The sequence below is a fragment of the Piliocolobus tephrosceles genome, chromosome 3 (genome assembly GCF_002776525.5).
Source record: "Piliocolobus tephrosceles isolate RC106 chromosome 3, ASM277652v3, whole genome shotgun sequence".
Taxonomy (NCBI): domain Eukaryota; kingdom Metazoa; phylum Chordata; class Mammalia; order Primates; family Cercopithecidae; genus Piliocolobus; species Piliocolobus tephrosceles.
In genome coordinates this window covers 159,965,944-159,987,807 of record NC_045436.1, presented here as the reverse complement: position 1 = coordinate 159,987,807, position 21,864 = coordinate 159,965,944, and the positions used below count along the sequence as shown (strand labels likewise).

Below are 21,864 nucleotides of genomic sequence, written 5' to 3'. Positions count from 1 at the left end.
TTTTTGAGATGGAGTCTTGCTCTGTCGCCCAGGCTGGAGTGCAGTGGCCGGATATCAGCTCACTGCAAACTCCACCTCCCGGGTTTAGGCCATTCTCCTGCCTCAGCCTCCTGAGTAGCTGGGACTACAGGCGCCCGCCACCTTGCCCGGCTAGTTTTTTGTATTTTTTTAGTAGAGACGGAGTTTCACCGTGTTGGCCAGGATGGTCTCGATCTCCTGACCTCGTGATCCGCCCGTCTCGGCCTCCCAAACATATATATGTTTTAATTGGAAAAAAATGCTTAAGGGAGTTATCTGTTTTAATGGATCCTTATATTAACTGAGCTTTTCAACAAAAAACAAATTACTTGGTCCCTAGGGCACTGAACCATAATTTTTAAATTGTCATTATTATCAAGCAGTAGGGTATTTGTCCAACTTGGTCTCCATGTACATCGATGTCTTCGCATTTTTCTCCTGCAGAATTCTCAGTGTCTGCACAAAGATTGCAAGAGATTCCTTGTACTGTGCACTGTTTGATGGTCATCAATTTCACTGACATAAAAGCTGAGCTAGACTCTTCCAAAGCCTAAGTCAGCCCCTTTTGAAAACTTGAGACATGCTGGCAAAATATCTTTACTCTTATCTGGACATGGGAGAGTGCCCTGGTTTATTACCGCAGAGCACCAGTAGCCTGAAAGAATCACCGATGTAGTGAAACAGGCCTCACTCAGAATTAGGAAATAGCTCCAGCTTGAAGTTTCTGTGGTAGGAGAATTTAGAGCTTCAGATTGGCTGCCCCCATGCCCCATAGAGTAACCATCATCTTACATCATCTTACATGTCACTTCTTCAGGGCCTGGTCTAAATTTTTTTTTTTTTTTTTTTTGGGGGGTGGGGGAGACAGAGTCTTGCTCTGTTGCCAGGCTGGAGTGCAGTGGCGCAATCTCGGCTCACTGCAACCTCTGCCTCCTGGGTTCAAGCGATTCTCCTGCCTCAGCCTCCCGAGTAGCCTGGACTACAGGCGTGCACCACCACACCCAGCTAATTTTTGTATTTTTAGTAGAGACGGGGTTTCACCATGTTGGCCAGATGGTCTCCATCTCTTGACCTCGTGATCCGCCTGCTTCGGCCTCCCAAAGTGCTGGGATTACAGGCATGAGCCACCACACCTGGCAGGCCTGGTCTAAATTCTGACCCACTTGTTCTCCTCAAGCTACCTTATCCATTTCCTTCCTAGCGCTCACCACAACTTGTAAATTTAAATTTATTTGTGAATTTGTTTTCTGTTTGTCTCCCCAGCTTGATATTTTAGCTCCATGAAGGCAGGGTCTGTATTCTTTGTGTTCATCATTTTATTCCCAGAGTTGAGTGCTGTGTCTGGCATGTGACAGGTGTTCTGTGAACAGATGTTGAATGAGTGAATGAATTTAACACTATAGAGGCCTGAAGCTGTCACCTGTCATGGAGTATTATTGGCAGCCTTTCATTTATGCGTTGCACTGCCATCCCAAGCACTTAATTCCTGATCTTCTCACACTATCCTTGTAGGACAACCATCATTATATTTACGTTACAGGAACAAATAAAAAGGAGGGGTAAGAGCCTTGCCTAGGAACACCTATAACCAGTAAACTGGAAATACCTGATGTTTAGTTCGCTGGCTTGGCCCACTCTGAAAGTGGGGTTCCTGGCAGGGATGAGATTCCAAATGCTTGACCACAGGAACCCTCGGGGGACTCTGGACAGCTCACTCTGGGCCTAGCTTTACCTCTGCTTATTTCTCTGATGGGGAGGTCTCAGGAGTACAGGCAGGGCAGCTGGGGTGGTGGGGAGGGGCACTCCTGGGTCTGAGTACGGCTAGCTTTTTTTATTTGTTTTGGTTTTTTTGTTTTGTTTTTTTTTTGTTTGTTTGTTTGTTTTGTGGCAGGGTCTCACTCTGTTGCCCAGGCTGGAGTGCAGTGGTACAATCTTGGCTCTCTGCAACCTTCGCCTCAGCCTCCCGAGTAGCTGGGATTACAGGCGCCCTCCTCCACGCCCGGCTAATTTTTGTATTTTTAGTAGAGTCGGGGTTTCACCACGTTGCCCAGCCTGGTCTCAAACTCCTGGACTTAAGTGATCTGCCTGCCTCAGCCTCCCAAAGTGCTGGGATTACAGGCGTGAGCCACTGTGCCAGGCCGGAGTACTGCCAGTTTTACTAAGAAATTGTTTCAATGCTTCAGTTGGGATGTAGAGTTGGCGTGTACCCCAAAATCAGTCTTGATCCTTTGATTCTTCTATGTCTATGTTTATTATGTCTTTACTCAAAATTTTAATATTTTGTTCATCACAGATTCTCTGCATTCATTTTGATTTTTAAAGACATCGTATTAATATGTTATTTATCATGATTACTGTTGAGTTAAATTGTGTGCCCCCTCCTCCCACCAAATTCATATGTCAAAGTTCAAATCTCCAGCACCTCAGATTGTGACCTTATTTGGAAATCGGGTCATCGCAGACGTAAGTAGTTAAATTGAGATGATACTGGAGTAGGGTGAGCCCCTAACCCGATATGACTGACATCTTTATAAAAAAGGGAAATTTGGACACAGACACACCCATGGGGAGGATGCCATGTGAAGACTGAAATTATGCTGCCATGAGCCAAGGAGCTACCAGAAGCCAGGAGAGACCGGGAGCAAATCTGTCCCTCACACCTTCACAGGGAGCACAGCCCTGCCAGCCCTATGATCCTGGACTTCCGCCCTCTAAAACTGAGATAATACATTTTTGTTGTTTAAGCTACTTTGTTTTGGCACTAGGTTCTGGCAGCCCATAAACAAATGCAATCCCTGAGCTTTCTGGCACCTCCTTAAGTTTTAGGCTCACTTGCCTCACCCCGGGCCCAGCCCTGGATCATTTTGTGGCCACTCTGTCTCCCATTCACTCATATAAGCCTCTAGATCTCTAGGATTGAAAAGGAAAGGAAACGAAAAGGTGCCTATGAAATTCAACCAGTTGTCGAAAATGTCCTGGAGCTGGACGTGGGTTTCAGGGGAGAGAGGGGAAGCTCTTATTTTAGACTTCATGTCCTGAAACCAAAACCTTTAATTTCTGGCCAGAGCCTACTTCACAGAACATGGAGATTTGATCTCCCAAGCAGACTCAGATCATCTGTTTCTCCAAAGACAGCTCCCAGGCTTCGCTGTCCTTGAACTTTTCGGAGAAGATCCCCCAGCCACCAGTTATATAACAACACTCCTATGTGTTGAACGCCTTCTGGCTGATCCGAATCTACCTCGGTGCTCTTGAAGACACGTGCTCTCTCCCTAGGCCTCAGCTGCTATGTTTCAATGCAGTCCTTAAGCCACCCGCACCCTCTCTTTGCAGGCTAATAACACTTCTTTAGCCTTTCTATGAAACTCTAATCCTTTAATCCAGCCATGAAAATAATAATTGTTCTATGCGCCCAGAGCCTAAAAGAAATCAGTCGGACTTAAATGAAAACAGGAATTTTTGTTTTAATTTTTTTTCAGTTTTTTTTTTTTTTAGTTTTTTAATGCAGATTCTGATTTAGAAGCTCTGGAGCAAAGTCCAAGATTCTGTATTTCTTTTCTTATCTTTTATTTTCTTTTTTTTTTTGTTAAGACATAGTATCTGTCACCTAGGCTAGAGTGCTGTGGTGGGATCTTGGCTTACTGCAACCTCCACCTCTCAGGTTCAAGCAATTCTCGTGCCTCAGCCTTAAGTAGCTGGGATTACAGGTGCACACCACCATGACCGGCTACTTTTTAAATTTTTAGTAGAGATGGGAATTTCACTATGTTGGCCAGGCTGGTCTTGAACTCCTTGCCTCATGTGATTCATCCACCTCGGCCTCCCGAAGTGCTGGGATTACAGGTGTGAACCACCTGTAAAATGCCCGGCCAGGCCAGGAGTTTTTTTTTTTTTTTTTTTTTTAGTAGCATATATGGCCCTCTATTTCTGTCTCTGCCCCTCTTTGCTTCCCTTTCTTTAATAATCAGAATCCAAGAGAATCTGGGTTGTGCAGGACCCTGCATATCCCCAGCCTGTGTGGAGAGGCAGCATTCTGTCTGCTGCGGTGAAATAACAGACTCAACGAATAAACCACTCCTCATCCCAGACAAAGTGCCTAAAAGTCCGGATACATTTTTTAAAATTATACATTCAAAATTGGTAATTTTTATTTCTGATCTTTATGCTTATTTTTTATTTTAAGACGGAGTCTTGCTCTGTCTCCAGGCTGGAATGCAGTGGCGCCATCTCGGCTCACTGCAACCTCTGCTTCCCGGATTCAAGCCATTCTTGTGCCTCAGCCACCCGAGTAGCTGGGGTTACAGGCATGTGCCACCATGCTCAGCTAATTTTTGTATTTTTAGTAGAGACAGAGTTTCGCCATGTTGCCCAGGCTGGTCTCAAACTCGTAGCCTCAAGTGATCCACCTGCCTTGGCCTCCCAAAGTGCTGGGATTATAGGCGTGAGCCAACACCCCTGGCCTACACTTGCTCTTAAGCCTTCAATTTCAGATGTTCTTCGACATACAATGGGGTTACATCCTAATAAACTCATTGTAAGTTGAAAGTATCATTAGTACGAAATGCATTTATTACCCTGATAAACCCATTGTAAAGTCAAAAAATTGCAAATCAAATCATCATTGGGTCAGGCACCACCTATATACATATATTATCTACTTATGGCAAGGTATCCTGAATTCCTAATGAAGGTTGCCCCATGGTTCTGACACTATAAAATCCACTATTATATGTGGATGTAGAAGTAAATTAAAAAATTATGAAACACAGGCAAGAAACTCAATTCTTAGCTTCTGTAACTCTTGTAGAGAATGGTTATATAAAGATGAAAAGTGACACCAATATCAATAGTTGCATACATTTCAAATCCAGATTATAAACATAAATATGAAGACTGTCTGCTTTTACGTCTTATATGAGGCCAAAGTTACCAACCATTCTCAATAAGGAACATTAATACTTTGATTTATTTTTCAGAATCCTTCATAGAAGATAATTTTCAAAGAAAAAGAATTATAAAGTGCCATGAAAGGAAGAATTTACAACAAGATCTGGAGAGAGGACTAGTTTTTCTTGCTTAGAAGAAAAGGTTGTGGGGGAAACAGAAAGAGTTTGTGCATGGTAGGAAAAAAAGTACAAAGACTAGCTACAGGGCAGAGAATAATCCATGCTTGGAAAAGCTGAGTGAGGAGATGCGGAATAACATCAGGGCTGAGGGCTAAAGTATGAAGATTCCTTAACCCGCATGCAGGCAAATCTTGAATAAAAAGAAAAATCGCACTTACCTAATGGTCTGATTGTGGTAGCTTTTCAAATCCTGTCCAATGCTAGTGGTTACTACTATCTATGATGGGAGAGATACACAAGAATCAGTTATGCCTCATCACCCTACATTACCTATACAGTCCTTGGTGTAAATTACTCATAATATGTCTTGGAGAGTCTTTTACCTGATCAGTTTCTGCAAAAATAAAATTAAGTTTGCTAGCCCTGTGCATATTTTAAGATTTCATACATTTAACTTCCCCAAATGTGACTTGATGTGGTTAAAAATGTCTACAATGCAGTTTCCACCAAGTTTCTGATACTTCCAAACTCCAAGCCAAAGGCTCATTTGATGTATTTGTCCTTAAAAGCTCATTGTATAGAAAGACAAGGAAATATGTATGATACTACAAGCAGTGTTTAAAATCTTGCTCTGATTCCATGAGAGCCTTAGGGGGAAAACAAGATTGGTGGTGTATGTTCTTCACGCACTGCTGTTCCCACCTCCCTTTCCCTAAGCACTTGGAATCATCATTCTCATTTTAACAGGGACACTATTTTTTGTCATGAATGCTGTTAGCTGTCTCTTATGCACTCTTCTCATGTCTTGGACTCCAACATAAGCCTCTGGACTCAAGGGGCCACTTAGACTCTGCTAGTGCCACCACAGAGTAGTAAGTGCTAGGGTGCGTCTCAAAGACGTGGGTAGAACACTTGGTATATGAAAGACAACTAACCCACCAGAAACCAACCCAGTTCAGCCATATAACATGTTGGTACAGAAAAGAAAATGACTCATGCCACTTGTTGGCCTAAACCAACCATTTAAGTCATTTATACATTCAGTCAAGGCAGACTATGGTAGTCCCACCACAGAGGTGGATTTTGGGTGGGAAGCATTATGTGTTCTTTGGGACCTATGTATATTACACCAAATAGAATAGGAAGAAGAAGGACAAATGGGCTAAAGTCTACACACACCAAAAAAAATTTTTTGCCCCCACTTATCTGGTCTTTCTCTCCTGCTTTACTCAACTATGTACTCCACCACTAAATTTATCTCCTTCATTAAAGGACTACTTTTAATCTTCTGCTCAAAAATCTTCTATGGTGCCTTGCAAGTTGATGTCTAAATTCCCTGATATCCAAGATTCTCCACATTCTACTCCTAAAGACATATTTTTCCGTTCCATTAGCTTTCTATAGTCTACAAATTTATACTCTTGTCAAACTGGTTTGTCTGCTAACCTCCAATAATATGCTGAAATACCCTCTTCTCCCTTCTCCATCTAAATCCTGTCCAACCAGAGAAATCTTCTCGTGACACCTTCCCTAAGCATCCCAGCATAAAATGCCATCTCCCTTCTAGGAATCAATACAAATCATCTGGCAATTAATTATTTTTAAATTATTATTATTATTATCGAGACAGAGTCTCACTCTGTTACCCAGGCTAGAGTGCAGTGGCGCCATCTCGGCTCACTGCAACCTCCGCCTCCCGGGTTCAAACAAGTCTCCTGCCTCAGCCTCCCGAGTAGGTGCGATTATAGGCACACACACCACGCCCAGTTACTTTTTGTATTTTTACTAGAGACAGGATTTCACCATGTTTGCAGGCTGGTCTCCTGACCTCAGGTGACCCACCCACATCAGCCTCCCAAAGTGCTGGGATTACAGGCGCGAGCCACCGCAACCAGCTATCATCTGGCAATTAAGCTCACTTTATAACAGTCCTTTACCTCCTTAATGTTACTTCCATAAATAGTCTACAAGCAACTCAAGCATAGTGCCTGGCATACAGCAGGTGCAAAATAAGTTCTGTGAATCTGCTCTGATGATTTGATACTTGTCTCAGGGACAACAGCACTGAGCTGACCTTCTCCATAAGAGAAAGCAGCAACCAGGCTATTATGGCCACCATAATTCTCACATAGCTAGGAAGCTAAAATGTGGACCACCGCTATGTCACCAAAAATTTGTAAGTAAACAAACACACATACCAAGAATCCCAGTTCACATTTTACAGACTCTTCTCAGGAAAGCAGCAAGGACTGACCTGATTTCTTTTCTCTTACAGAAAAAAAAGGAAATGTGATCAACCTAAACACCAAGGGAAGACTGCGCATCATCTCATCCACAAGACAAACAAAATGCCTCTTCCACTTTTGTTACAGGAAAATCACAGATCAATAGGAAAAGCTGATGAGAAAACAAAGCAACCAGGAAAAGGTGGCCAACCGGCACTGCGTATATTGAGAAATAGAACTGTCTTCAATTAGAACAAGAGATTTGCCATCATCCATAAAATTCATGTTATGAGAGTTTGAAGCAGTTACGTACAACGTTTTATACTACAAAGTAGATAAACACCCTCCATCCCACCTGAATTATCACTCATGTGTGTCGGTTATTATGATCTGTTTAATGCCAAACATAAGCAATTGCTTCACTTGCCAAAAGCAGTCAAATCATTTCTTGGCTGAACTAACCAATCCATTTCCTTAAAAAAATGTTGTAGATCTGATAACACTATATAAACATGGCCAATTATTGTTTTAACATTTATCTCCACAAAGCCTATCTCCCCAGGAGAAAAGGACTGAATTGCTCAGATCACTAAGGCTATAGAGCTGCCTATATGCTTTATTCATTCACCCTACAGTCAAAAGCAGCACTTTAAAAGTTAATTAAATGGGATGGGATTCTTATGATTTAAACTTCCATCTATAAAACTTTGATTTAGCAAGTGTGTAGTTGTAAAGAGTCTATCATTTACCACAAATTTGCTTTTGCAGATTTTGTTGCTCCCCGGCTTTATGGTAATGCTTAACTTTAAGCGAAAATGCTCGTATGGCGTGTGATGAAGCATGCATACAGATACCTGGCCTCCGTTAAAAGAGATATCCAGTCGAAACCACTCCTTCAAAGGTACGATGAATTTAGTTTTTACAGCAAGGTCTTCCCCTTTGACAAGATGCATCTGAATATGCAAGTAGCCTAAAAGGAAAATTTGAGCACATGAAAATGACCAAAAAATATCTAAGAGTGAATGAAGTAGCTAGACCTTTTCAACAACTGTCCCAAGAAACTACAAGACTCCCCCAAAACAAAGCAAAACCCAAACGCGCGTTTATAAATGTATTTCTTTGTAAATAAGACATTGGGTTTAAGCTTCCGGGAAAATCAGTTACATCTGAAGCCCACATTTGGAAGCCATTGCTCTTGCTGGGCTGCCACGTTGACAGTATCTTCCTTATTCTAGACAGACATATCTGTCACTAGGTAGAGCTTCAAAAAATTACAATATCGTTTTAAAGGTTCTGTTTTATACTCACCCTCTTCCGTAAGAAATACAGAAGGTGTGCCATACATCTCATTAGAGTCGACAAAGTACAGAATCCCACAGAGGTTGGCCTTGCAATAATGGAGTAAATAAAGCCACAATGAAACAGTAAACCTATAAGAGTGAGGGGGAAAAAAATTCTGCAGATTGATATCATCCAAGAACAGGTAATTATGGTTAACAATGACCAAGTAAATTGCTTTCTTTCCAATGAAGGGATGAATTTGCCTTCGCGTTCATCATGGGAGATCAGCTTGCAAAGCTTGATTTTTGAAACAAAGAAGGTAGTTATAGTAACTGCAAAAGACAGGAGTTAAGCTTCATTGTACAAAACTGGCAGACTTTCTACCTTGCACCAAAAACTCTGTTTCTGTGCCTCTTTGAGAATCTCACATGCCTCCTATTTGAATTCTTGATTAAGGCTTACAAAGTCAGACATAGATTTTAAAAATCTGGATTTTAATAAGAGGTGATTTGATAAGAAGCTATTTTAATTTCTATGATTTAAAGAAAAAACATAATTAGAGCCTTTTAAGCAATTTTGTTCCTTTCACGGATAAAAGCCTTAAGGTAGAAAAATGTAATCATCTATGAATGGCATCACTATGAGATAACAGGGACACATATATGCTATTTTCATGCTCAGATTAGGTTATTCAGTATCACGGTCCTGGCTGACCGATACAGAACAATTAATCTAATTATCCCATTCCTGGACTGGGGCTATTTTAGTCGAAAAACATATGGTACATCTGTGACTTGTGGAGTGAGGATAAAATAACAGTAGCCAACTTAACTAGGACACATTTAGCCAAGATATGTGATCCATCAATCAGTCAGAAAAGACTTGCTGAGCACCCCTTGACACCACACACAGTGCTACTGACCAGTTGTTCAAAGACGAGGAAGTGGGAATGATTGCATTTTGTATGTGAAACATGGATCGAGGTCAAAATGAATGCATTGATTCCTCTTCATTTACCCCAGTAACCAATTTACAGTTTGGGTTAAAGTGACAGTGGCCCCAGGTTCTTTGCAGATACACACAAAGAATTCCTTTCTGGTCTTTATAATCTGGCCTCAAAATCAGTGGTATGATATGCAAACAGATGGTGCCACACAGCTCCCTCCTGACCCACCCAGCTGAGCAAGCTCATGAAGATAAGTTATTACAAGGAAGCTTAGCAAGAACATACGCTCGGTAAAGTGACTCAAGATCTTTCTACAGCCAGCAGCATGGGAAGAATTAAATCACTCTGCTAAATCCATCTGGTCTGAGGTGAACCAGGAACCATTTTCAGCATCTTCAATTCAGCAGCAGGAAAAAAAAAAATACATATATCTGGGTCTGGCTGAAATCAATGGAGGAGATCAGAAGTTGTGAGATTTCAAACAGCTCGTCCAATCTTCCACGACAGAAAGGCAAAGCCAAGGCTGCAATCTGTGCTGGCTTTGGCTGGCTGCACCTGAGACCTTGCAGGGCCTCAGGCTTCAACACCTTGCTGTCTACTCATGTCATGGAAGGAGGCTAAGGCAAATTGAGGATTGTTAAATGCAAAGATAATTCAAGACTCATTTGAGGTTTTCAGGTCCACCAATTCTGTCTAAGCCACGGAGATCTCAACATTTTTGCAAAACACCTTACCGTGGTGTGTTGTCCTAAGGAGTTCTTCCACTAGCCTGCCCTGGTCCTCAAATAAAACAAGCACTTCCCAACCAGCTCCCTTCTACTACCCATCCTTACACTGGGTAATCCATCCGCTGGCGTCGAGTGGCCTCCAGCTCTCGGTTTTGAAACCTCGGGAACTTCTTGACAATGCCTGTGTTTTCTCCACTGGAGGCATAAGGAAAGCCAAGCAGGGCAACCACATCTGCAAACAGCAAAACGGCTCCCTTTCAATTACATCCAGAAAAACATTCCTTCCCAAATCGCATTCATCCTGAAAGCCTCTGCTGAGCTCCAATCAAACATTTAAGTGAGATACCCTAAAAATACCAGCAAACATCTGTTGAATATACGCCAAGCACCATGCTAAGCACTTTACAGAGACCATGTCAATTACTTTTCATAACAACTCCGTGAAGTAGATTCTATTATTAGTTCCATTCTGCAGACGCAAAGCCCGAGGCTAAGTTCACAAAGTTAATAAGTGATAGAACCACAATTCAGGTTTTGAACTCAGGCTTCTGTGTTCATAATCATTTCACATCCTGCCCTCTGAATGCTAAGAAAAGCATCTGAATTTGTGTTATAGCAGTAAGTTAACACTTTCGTAGTTCTCACTATGGTCCTGACATTTCTGTAAACATGCTACATAAATTTGTTCATTTAATTTTCATTATTATCCCCAGTCTACAGATGAGAAAACAGAGGCATGGTTGCCAAAACAGTAACTAATATTTAGTATACACCGGCAATATGCTAAACACAATTCAGGGATAATCTCACTTCATTTCACAACAAACTATGAAATAGGTTCTTTTATTATCCCCATTTAACAGATTAAAAACAGCATCAGAGAGGGTTAAATAAGAGATGGAGTTGGCATTCGAACTCAAGCTCTTTGGTTTCAGAATCCATACTCTTAAAATTGCAGTTTTTTTTTCTTCTGTGCAAACTTTCCACAGAAAATTCAACATACTACCCTACATATACTTTAACATTGGAAAGTCTTCCATTTTATTTCACAAACACAAAAGAATTCTTCTCCATAACCCAAAAACCACAGAGATGTTCATAACAAATCTTAACGGGGGAACTGAGTTATTTCATCTATACTTAATACCTACCCGCTTTCAGCAAGCCTAAGTATGAATTTTTGGTTTTCCATATTCTCCCCAACTAAAGAAAAGAGAATCCACTTAACTCAACCTAGGTATAAGAATACTTTTCTTGGTTGGGCATGGTGGCTCACACTTGTAATTTCAGCACTTTGGGAGGCCTAGGTGGGCGGATCACTTGATGTCAGGAGTTCGAGATCAGCCTGGTCAACATGGTGAAACCCTATCTCTACTAAAAATACAAAAAAAATTAGCAGGCCATGGGAGTGTGTGCTTGTAATCCCAGCTACTCGGGAGGCTGAAGCAAGAGAATTGCTTGAATCCGGAAGGCGGAGGTTGTTGTGAGCTGAGATGGCACCCCTGCATTCCAAACTGGGCGACAGAGCAAGACTCCGTCTCAAAAAAAAAAAAAAAAAAAAAGAAAGAAAAGGATACTTTTCTTCTGCTTAAAATGCTCCTTAGTTTAGACATTCATGATTAAATGGTGGAAACAGTCTATTTTCCTGGGTTTCTTGGAGAGAGAAGAGTTGATTTACGTGCAATTCACCAAATACTAATATTGGCACAAATTTTGGAGGCTTCAGCCTAGGATGCTGGACATCACAGCTCTCATTCCCCAAAGGAAATAAAAAGCTTTATTATATAGAGAGGTACCTCTGGTTTACAACAATTTGGAAATTGCAAGAGCAGTTTTTAGAATCTCAGGCCCTTGTGTATATATTTAATAGGATTAAATAAGCCAATTTCTCCCCAGTAGTCACAAATCTACATGCTTTGTTACAGGTAGAGATGCATTTGGAAATCCAAAAGTGTGGAGTTATCAGTTTCAACAGAAGTACTTAAAACCTTTGTTTTTTCAATATGAGCTCAATTTGGGCCAACTGGACTTGCAGGTCTATTATGGGGGTGGTGAGAGGGGTGAGAAATGGAAGTACTGCAAAGGTTTTCTTTGGAATCTGAAGGAAAAATTCACCAAGGAAGTTGACATCAGCTCAACTTTGGTTTGGCTTCCACTATGTTGAGTGGAGCAGAAGAGACCAGATGGCCACGTTAGACCCCTAGGAAGCCTTCTGCTGGTGATGGCTGTTGAGTGATCTAGTGTGCAGTGGAAACATTTGTCAAAACAAATGGGATTCAGTTCTGCCCAACCTGACTTCAATATAAAGAAGCTTCATAAAGGAGGTTTCTAAAGTGGAAAGAGTTAAAAGTGAATGACAATGAGCTCTCCCCTGTCCAAATACCAAAATAAAGCAGGTCAAATGGGAGAACTGGCCACAATAGATTATGAAGGAAAAAGCTCAGACCCAAAGATCTAAAATAATTTTACAATACTATTTGTACCCAACACATACTATTTGTACCCAACAAAACCAAAGTAATGGTAGTTTTCTTTCAAATCTGTAGCTTCACTACCTGTATAATCTGGGGTCCTAGGCAGTTTGCCCTCAGTATGATACTGTCTTTCGATTACAATTAGAAGTAATGAACAGGAATGAATTTCGGAGCTGGAGAAGACTTTAAAATTCATCTGAATAACATAAAGGATATGTTATTTATCCCAGGATAACATATAGGTCTATTGTCTAATAACTGATTAGGGCTGCATGCAATGCTATAATTGACTAGCGATGTCTTGTCATGGGCAGTGGAATGCGGAGAAACAGTACCAGTGCCATCCACCACTAAATAATTAACAGGTAGGAAAACTTAGGTCCAAAGAAGTTTACTGCTTGCCTCTAGAATGTACTCATTAAAGCAGGGGCTTTACTTATTCACTATTCCATCCCCAGAGCCTAGAACAGTGTGCAGTACTTGATAAAGACCCCATAAATATTTGATGAATGAATGAATATAGGTGTGGCCAGGTCAGGATTTGAACCTGTCTCCCTTCCTCCTAGTACTGTTCACAGTTCTATAATGTGCATCACACTGCGTAAGCCAGATAATGACCTTTCTTCTTTCAAATCCTTTCCCCAAATTCATTTCTTTAGCTTATTTTGCATGAAGAGCTTAGGTTAAACAAACAAACAAAAAAAGACATAATTAAGACATAAATGTAGAATGCCAGGAAAACAGTTGATGTTAGGAACACTTGGCTGTTTTGTTTGTATTATTGCCTCAAATTTTAGAGCAAGAAGAGACAACAGATATTATATGGTGCAAACCCTTTCGTTTGGAGACATGAAAAGTATTGAGTGTCTTATTGAAGACTTCATAGCTGGTAAGAAGCCCTGATATGACTCAAACCTGGCTTCCCCACTGCAAACCAATGGGCTTTTCTTCTCAAAAGTCCTCCCAGAGAGAACCTTGGCGGATATTCAGTGGGTGTGCCCCTGTGCGGATATACTGGTTGCTCAAACACTGAAACATTTCTATTGTGGTTTGATACTTGATGTCACCTGGAACCTCCAAGGCCCCACCACCCACCCTGGCCCCTCCTTCAAGTTAGAGCCTGGCCCAGCAGCAGCCTATGGAGCTGGCTTCAGCACTAAGGCTAGCACCCACTGGGGTTCACCGAGGTCCCCCACCCTCATTGATTGTTAATATTTTCAATCTCATCCCCGGGTCAGGTGGGCTTAAGGGACGACTATGTAGCCCATTCCCTAATTTAGCTGAGTGATCAGAACTCTGACACGGATTCCTTGCTCGGGAAAAGGTAACACTTCCACGCAACAAAACCCCACTCCAGATGTGCTTCAAACACACAGCAATGAAGCCACTGAGATCATCAGCCCACCCTTGGAGAAGCTGAAGATGGTCTCAATGCAAGGAATCACAATGACTACCAGTCTGTAAGCAGAATCTGCGGGGAAAGAAGCGAAGACTTCTCAACCTGGAGAAATAAAGCCAGAGCACAGGCAGCTCAGTAATGCCTTCCAAACACAAGACATTCAAAAGCCAGTGGCCAATAAGGTGTTTAATTTTCTTTAAAGCCAAAGCCTGAGAATAAAAACTCGATTTTCTAGCAGATATGATTTAGGTCAGAACTTCCTCCAGAAAGGATACCAGGCAGTGAGGCAGGTTCCTAAGGAAGTCTGTGGAACATTTGATGACAGGAATCTTAAGAATAAAACCAGTTCTACTCCTAGTAATTTATCCTCCAAACAAGCTTATAAATGTGCACAAAGATACGTGTACAAGGATGTTCAGTGAAGCCTTGTGGCTAAAAGCAACAGCATGACCATCAGCAAAAGACGGGTTAAATAAATTATGGTCTGTCAGGCGATGCAACGCTAAGGAGCTGCTGAAAAGAATGAGGTCGGCAGCATGTCCTGGTACAGAAAAATCTACTGTATTGTTAACGAGCGCAGGTCCGTTTCTAGAATCCTCTCATTTGTGCAGGAAGAGAACGGGACACAACTTAACGCTTGTATGTGCAGAGAACATTTCTAGAAGGAGACACAAGAAACTGTTGCTAATGGATTTACTTCTGGGAAAAGAACCAGAAGATTCAAGGGGGAGGGGTGTGGAAACTTACTAGTTCCCCTAAACCTTTTCACACTATTTACATTTTTTTTTATTGTTACCGTGTACACGTATTACTTTTTTGTCAACGAAAGAAGAGAACAAAAGCTCTGAGCACTTCCGGGCAGGCAGATAGAAGGAGCCAGCTACATCCCAAGGCCTCCCCACCCTCGGCCTCCGAGGCTGCCCAATCCGCTTCAAAGACACAAAGTCCAGTGGGTGAAGAAAACAGGATGATTCACATCGATAAAAATTCAACTTTAAAAAAAGTATTCTTTCTAATTTAGAACCTGGGTTAGGACTGTATTAGCATATTTCAGAGAGGCGGCATAGGAAAGTCAAAAGAATCAGGAAGTCTGGACTCCAGTTAAACAAACTCCCTGAGCCTCGGTTTTCCTCTTTGTTAAAGAAAGGTTCAGAATAACGCTATTTTTCCCACTGAACTATTATGAGGATTAAATGAGACAATGTGCATGAAAAAAGTGTTTTGAAAATCATAAAGGGGAATGCAGATGCTAGGCATTAATTAGTGTTATTACTGAAAAATTCAGACTACCATGATTAACTGGAAAAAAAGGAATTAGGTCTGTTTTTTTTTTTTAATGCCAAATATATAGTTTATAACTACTAAAAGTACTCTCATGACATTGACTTGAATAGTCCTGCTGTATAAACCATTTTTTTCACAAAGACAAGTCAAGGCTGGTTCTAACACTTGACTTAACTTTCAATCATTTTGTTGTAATGAAATTTTGTTATAAAAAAATCATACTTCCAGTCCATTGGATCTGAAGATGAGAATGCATTTTTAGTGAAAGGAAAAGAGAGTGGAGAAGAAAAAAACTACCATGTTGCCCCAGAGTTTCTTATTTAAGAGGGAAGATCAGAGAAATGTTCATAAAGCTAGACATTAGGGCATTTAAGAACCTTCCAAGAGTGTTCCTAACCTGCTTATCTAGTCTTACTTCTTGAATTGCCCATCTCACACCTGAGATTGTGTCTTGGAAAATAAACCACAGCAAGCATGCTGCTAGTCCACATTTCCACTCCGTGGCGGACAGTAACTGATGGACATGGCACTCTTTCTCAGTAAGTGCAGACTCATCTTCAGAATCCTACTCAACACCATGTTCTAGGCAGCCACCCCCAATCAACACAGCTAGCCTGTGAGATGAAGCCTCATTGCTACCTTTCCTGTCAAAGAACGAAGGCTTGTCACCATTTCTCCATCAGGAATTTTCTTCTTTGTGCGCCATAGCTTATGCCTTCCCCTCTACCTGAAAGCTGAATGTTCTTCCCTTCATTCCTTTTTTTTTTTTCTCTCTCTTTTTTTTTTTCTTTTTGAGACAGAGTCTTGCTCTGTTGCCCAGGCTGGAGAGCAGTGACACCATTTTGGCTCACTGCAGCCTCCACCTCCCCAATTCAAGCAATTCTCCCACCTCAGCCCCCCGAGTAGCTGGAACCACAGATGCATGCCACCATGCCTGGCTAATTTTTTGTATTTTTAGTAGAGATGGAATTTCACCATGTTGGCTATGCTGGTCTCTAACTCCTGGCCTCAAGTGATCTGCCTGCCTCAGCCTCCCAAAGTGCTGGGATTATAGGCATGAGCCACTGTGCCCGGCCCCTCCTTTATGATCCATCAAAACTCTACTCATCCTTCAAGTCTCTGTCAAAATGTCACCTCCTCTGTGAAGAAGCCACACAAAGTGCTTAACACATACAGGTTGCTCAGGAACTGTTTTTCAGTGAATGAATGACTTAAAATAAATACATAGCTCATGACATCACCTGGTAGTTTAGCCTAATGAATTAAGTGTGGGGTTTGGGAACCAAACCACCCAGGTTCAAACCCCAGCATCTTCATTAATAGCTGTGCAAACTTAGACAAGCTACTCTATCTCTCTGAGTCAGTTTTCTGTTTTCTCCTTGGTAAATATCCCAGTGGAATATTGGGCAAATTAAATTAAATAACAATGGGCCAGACACTGCAGTTCACCCAGCACTTTGGGGGCCAATGCAGGCGGATCACTTGAGGACAGGAGTTTGAGACCAGTCTGGCCAACATAGCGAAACACTGTCTCTACTGAAAATACAAAAATTAGCTGGGCATGGTGGCACACATCCATAACACTAACTACTCAGGAGGCTGAGGCAAGAGAATCGCATGAACCCGGGAGGCAGAGGTTGCAGTGAGCTGAGATCGCGCCACTGCACTCCAGCCTGGATGACAGAGCAAGACCCTGTCTCAAAAAAAAAAAAAAAAAAAAAAATTAGATAACCAGGTAAACCACATAAAGCACTTTGACAGTGCCTGGCACATAGCAAATGCTCAGTAGCAGTAAGTGACTGTGACTATTGGTAGCCACGTTAAAGAAAGTGGCTTTGTCCTCCTCTTTGAGCCTTCACACTCAGTAAAGAAATTGATCCATAATAGGTGCTCAATCTTTGTTTAATTGAATGAATCATGATACCTGTCATAGGAGCAGTACCAATAGAGCATTCTGATGGCCAGCAGTTAGGAAGTTAATTTCTGGTTGTGGAAATTTAAAAAAAACTCAACAAAACTTCAGGGTGGGGGCTAGAAAAGTGTTAGAAATTTGAGCCAGTTGTTGAAATAGGGGCATGATTTTGCCAAGCAGACATGGAAAGTGGCAGTGGGGGGAGGTGTTGCTTCGTAGGCTGGGGGAGTCGGGGCGGAACAGGAGCTATTCTAGGGGAAAGAAACTGCTTTAGCAAAGACATAGGGGTGGGGAATCAAAGACTTAAACCACAAAGGGGAAGCTGAGCTTACCTGTGGCTGCAAAGGAGAATCCCTGAACAGGAGAAGCCTGCAGACTTAACTAGCACAGCCCCGGTGGGCTTGTCTGGGAAGCTGCGGAGTGTGTGCAGTGGCCCTAGGGAAGGAGCACAGCCACCCCCACCCCCACACACTCCCTCATGTGGCAACACAGCCCTGCAAGGGTATCAATGTGTGACGTTCACAAACTGTTCTTCCCCCTTGGCTAAGAGCATTCATTCAAGCAACAAATAGTCATGAGTGCAGGGCTCTATGCTCAGCATCAGAACAAAGCAAACAAGTTCCCCGGCCTCGTGGAGCTTGTGCTCCAGTGTGGACCAGGCAATAGGCACATAGGCAACTAAAGATATTTACTGAAACCATCCAGTGGTGATCAGGCCAGGAAGGAAAATGAAGGTGGACAATAACAGGCACGGCGGTGGGGGTGGGCCTGCTGTCTTAGATAAGGTGGCTGGGGGAGCCATCTTGAGGAGATGGCATTGGAGCAGAGGGGTGAGTGAGGTAAGGAAGTGGCCATGTGGTGATCTGGGAGAAGAGCATCTTAGGTGGAGGGAGCAGTCACACACATGTCCCAAAGTAAGAATGAACTCGGTATGCTCCAGGAGAAGTAAGGCGGCCTCCTGTTGCTGGAAGCAGTCAGGAAGGGTGTGCATGGTGGGACACGAGGCTGCAAGGGGACAGGGACAGATTCCCACAGAGTAAGGGGCATGGGTTGATCTTAACTGGGATCAGTTGGCAATGGGAGGAACTGGGGGTTTAATCAGGGAGTGATGTGATCAGCTTGCACTGGCTGCTGGTGGGGGGTCAAGAGGGTACGATGGGCAAAACTGGGGGGCCACTTGCAGGCAGTGCCAGGAGTCCAGACAGGGGATGACGGCTTAGACCAGGACAACGGCACTCCACGTGGTGAGAAATGCAAGAAGGGACTGAATATGTGACACATACAGTCAGCACTAGGTGACTCTCAAAATGGAGTATGACAGGAAGAGAAGTCCAGGTGGGTCCCCAGGTCTGGGGCCCAAGTCACCAGCCTGCATGGCTGATTCCTTTCTTTCCATGACTCCAGCGTGAGTCAGGCACACATGTGATTTGGGAGGGACAACAGAAACGCCCAGTCCCTTCCCTCAAGGAAATAAGCCACACTAGGTAGATTCACAGTCTGCCTATGGCTATGTATGCCCCCCACACCCAGGATGCAGCAGCAACAGGTGCACCGGGGGCACGTGGCCGAGTCATGGCACACACGTGTTCCCAATGGCTACTGACTTCTCATCCCGGTTAGGTTTTTCCCGCAGGGCTGGGTAAACGTTTGCTGCATCTCCACCAAAAATCAGCCTCATGGCCTGGCCGGGTCTGGCCTGGCAAAGGAGATAAGCTGCTGAAAGCCATGTCTGGACACATGCAGCCCTCGCCTCGGGAGCCTCGGCAAAGCCGGTGGTGGAGGCCCTCCAAGCACACTTCCAGAACACCAGGGCACAGGGACTTTGACTCTTTTTATACATGAAAAGGAAAATGAAAGCAAGTCAGGGAGTACTTCAGTTCAGAGGCAGGGCCATCGTAGGACACCAGGCACTTGACACAGAAAACCTTCCCTGAAACCCCACATCAGTGCTGGCTGAGACAGGGGCCATACACGACAGGCCCCCTGTGGCTCAGCTCGGCGCCTCACTGATGCCATCTTGTTCTGACTTGATTCTTGTTCATCAAGAAGCCCCTGCTAAAAACAAACCAGAGGCCTGGCTCCCTTCCATCCCCACAGCCCAGATCTGGAACAAAGGTCATGGATGTTTTCCATGGGACTGCTGCAGACACTCCTGTGACCTGTCTTTTGGAGAAGGAAGAACATGTGCCCCTAATCACAGCCTTGTGATCAGAGCTTATTTTGAGGATGCATGGAGCACCCCACCATTTTCAGTGGCTTTAACTCTTGGGAAAGGGTTTTCTCTGCATTATGGTTTAATTCTCACTCCTGAGGTAATGCTCTGAAGCAGGTGAGGAGAAAAACCCCACTGTGCTGTTCCTAAGCCCTGTGAATATGAGAAGAAACAACAAAAGAAGGAAAAGACGTTTCACATTTTAAGGGCATATTCAGGCACCCTAAGAACTGAGCCAGTTCGTTAAATGATTTCATTTGGAAACTTCCAGCTTGCAATTCAGTCATTCTTCAATGAGAAATACATGATGTGTCAAATATGAAATGGAATCATTAATCCCTGCCAAAGTCAGAGGTACAGCAAACTGTGGCTGTGTGTGCCCCATACTCTCTTCCCCTTAACAAATTAGGTAGCCCTGTGGAAGGTATTCCAGACAGATGCCTGCATGGGGCTCTGCCTGGAAGAGGGAGGCACACTGATCATCAAAATGATTGACTTGACTGCTTTCAGACATTTAACTACCCACCCCACCCTCCCCGCTATGTGCACACACACAGAAAGGGAATTTGCTTTCATCTTCTGGATATCTTTTCATTTAAAGCACCGTACAAACGCAGAATAAGCCAGACAGACAGGGCTATTAAAACGTAGGTTAAAATTGTATAGATCTGCACAAACAGAGGAGCCCCTGTAAAAAATGGTAAAATCTGAATAAGGTCTTGGAGTCCAGTTAACAGTATTAGATCAGCATTACTTCCCCAGTTTTGATTTTGCACTGTAGATATGGAAAATGAGGAAGCTGGGGTGAGGATACACAGGGGACTCTGTAACCCTTGCAACTTTCTGTGAATCTGTAATTATTTCAAAATAGTTTTAATCCAGCACTTTGGAAGGCCAAGGCGGGAGGATTGCTTGAGCCTAGGAGTTGAAGACCAGCCTGGGCAACATAGGAAGACCCCATCTCTACAAAAAAATTAAAAAATCAGCTGGGTGTGGTGGTGCATGCCTGTGGTCCCAGCTACTCGGGAGGCTGAGGTGGGAGGATTGCTTGAGCCCAGGATGTTGAGGCTATAGTGAGTTATGATCATGCCACTGCACTCCAGGCTTGGGTAACAGAGTGAAACCCTGTCTCAAAACAAGAAAAAGTTTTGGAATATGTCATATGTGCCAGTTCTAGGGTAAGTGGCCTCTGAGCAGCTATCACGTATGGTGACACAGGACCTTTCAGTTTTCATTTGATGCAGAGCTGTTTTGGGACAGTACCAAGAAATCGCCATAGCCATTATTTCCCCAAAGACAGCCCAGCAGAAATCCCATCCCAGAGGTGACAAGAAGTTGATCACTAGAGGAAAAACTTAGAGAGCATGTCCTTCAGTCACCTTGTCCTACACCCATCCTGTTGAAGATGAGCTGTCAGGCACTTCCTGCGGAACCGTCTGTTGCCACAAGCCCATGGATGTCCTCTGCCTGCCAAGCCTGGCTGGGAGTCGGGTCACGGGAACCTTAGCAATCCTAAGTCCAACCAGCTCTGTCCCTGGCTCGCAGGTTCTCAAGTTTTAGGTTGCATCAGAGTCGTAAGGAAGGTGTTTAAAATGCTGATTCCAGGCCTTCCTCTGCCCCCGCCGATCCCAACTAAGTAGATGAAGGACAGGGCCTAGGAATTTGCATTTGCAACAAACATTTGTGATTCTGTCATAGGCGGTCCTAGGGCCATAGTGGAGGAAACAATTGTGGAGGGCTCCCCACTGAGGGGGCAGAAGAAGAGCTGGCAGGCACTCAGCATTCACAGAGCAAGGTGCTCCTTGCACAATGGAGAGAACTTGAGAGTGCCGCCTCTCAGCACACACCTGAGATCTCCAGCCCCAGGGCTTCACGAAGGCTGTAGAAGGGCCTGGGAGCCTCCGGGATTGGTCCTGCTGAGGTTGTGACCATGTAGCAATTAGGATAAAACGCAGAGTGTGGACTCTATCATCATCACAGCTTCTCACTGAGAGCTGATGATGTGCTAAGCAATCACATCTCATTTAGTCCTCATAGTACTGACCTGAAAGAACTGTTTATTATCCCCATTTTACAGATAGGAAAACTGAGGTTCAGAGAGTTCCAAGGTTACAGAAATAGAAAGTGGCAGGGCAGGAATCCTGCCCAGCCAGAGGTTACCATTCTGTGATACAACCTCCCTTTCCGTCAGAAGGGTTCCTTTAGGTTCTCATCTCCTCCAGGATAAAACACTCTGCTTAAAAATAATAGAGGCCGGACATGGTGACTCACACCTGTAATTCTAGCACTCTGGAAGGCAGAGGCAGGCAGATTGCCTGA

General features: G+C 43.3%; 1 protein-coding gene across 1 annotated transcript in view; it reads right to left on the bottom strand.

Annotated features, from left to right (window-relative positions):
* SEL1L3 (SEL1L family member 3) overlaps window positions 1-21,864 on the bottom strand; it is a 113,146-nt gene that overhangs the window by 74,700 nt on the left and 16,582 nt on the right. The window contains exons 3-6 of the mRNA XM_026456093.1: window positions 10,370-10,496; window positions 8,618-8,739; window positions 8,164-8,279; window positions 5,303-5,361 (exon numbers count right to left, since the gene is read on the bottom strand). Coding sequence (XP_026311878.1) covers window positions 5,303-5,361; window positions 8,164-8,279; window positions 8,618-8,739; window positions 10,370-10,496 — 424 coding nt within the window. The remainder of the gene's footprint in view (window positions 1-5,302; window positions 5,362-8,163; window positions 8,280-8,617; window positions 8,740-10,369; window positions 10,497-21,864) is intronic.